The sequence below is a fragment of the Sinocyclocheilus anshuiensis genome, unplaced genomic scaffold, assembly GCF_001515605.1.
Source record: "Sinocyclocheilus anshuiensis isolate Anshui unplaced genomic scaffold, SAMN03320099.WGS_v1.1 scaffold928, whole genome shotgun sequence".
Classification (NCBI taxonomy): Eukaryota; Metazoa; Chordata; class Actinopteri; order Cypriniformes; family Cyprinidae; genus Sinocyclocheilus; species Sinocyclocheilus anshuiensis.
Window position 1 is genome coordinate 402,200 of NW_015552531.1, and position 314 is coordinate 402,513.

General features: G+C 62.4%; 1 protein-coding gene across 1 annotated transcript in view; it reads left to right on the top strand.

Moving 5' to 3' along the window:
* The window catches only part of tnikb (TRAF2 and NCK interacting kinase b), a 62,711-nt gene that overhangs the window by 14,756 nt on the left and 47,641 nt on the right, over positions 1-314 (top strand). The window contains exon 3 of the mRNA XM_016453900.1: positions 123-141. Within this exon, the coding sequence (XP_016309386.1) occupies positions 123-141 (19 nt within the window). The remainder of the gene's footprint in view (positions 1-122; positions 142-314) is intronic.

Below are 314 nucleotides of genomic sequence, written 5' to 3' on the forward strand. Positions count from 1 at the left end.
TCTCTTTTGGAAGGCCAAACAAAGTAGTTTCGCTTTCACAATGAAACACACAGCGTCACACATGGCGGGCTAGAGTTATCGGAGGCCGGCGGGCTAGAGTGAGGAACGGCCGGCGGCTAGAGTGAGCGGAGGCCAGCTTGAGTGAGCGGTGGCGGGTGGGCTTGAGTGAGCGGCGGCCGGCGGGCTTGAGAACAGCGCGGCCGGCGGATTCAACGAAGGAGTGGCCGGCTGGCTTGCGGCAACCACATGTGATGACACCGGGCTGGACTCCGCTTCGTCCACGGTGAAAGCCGATCCGGCGATCCACAGCGCAA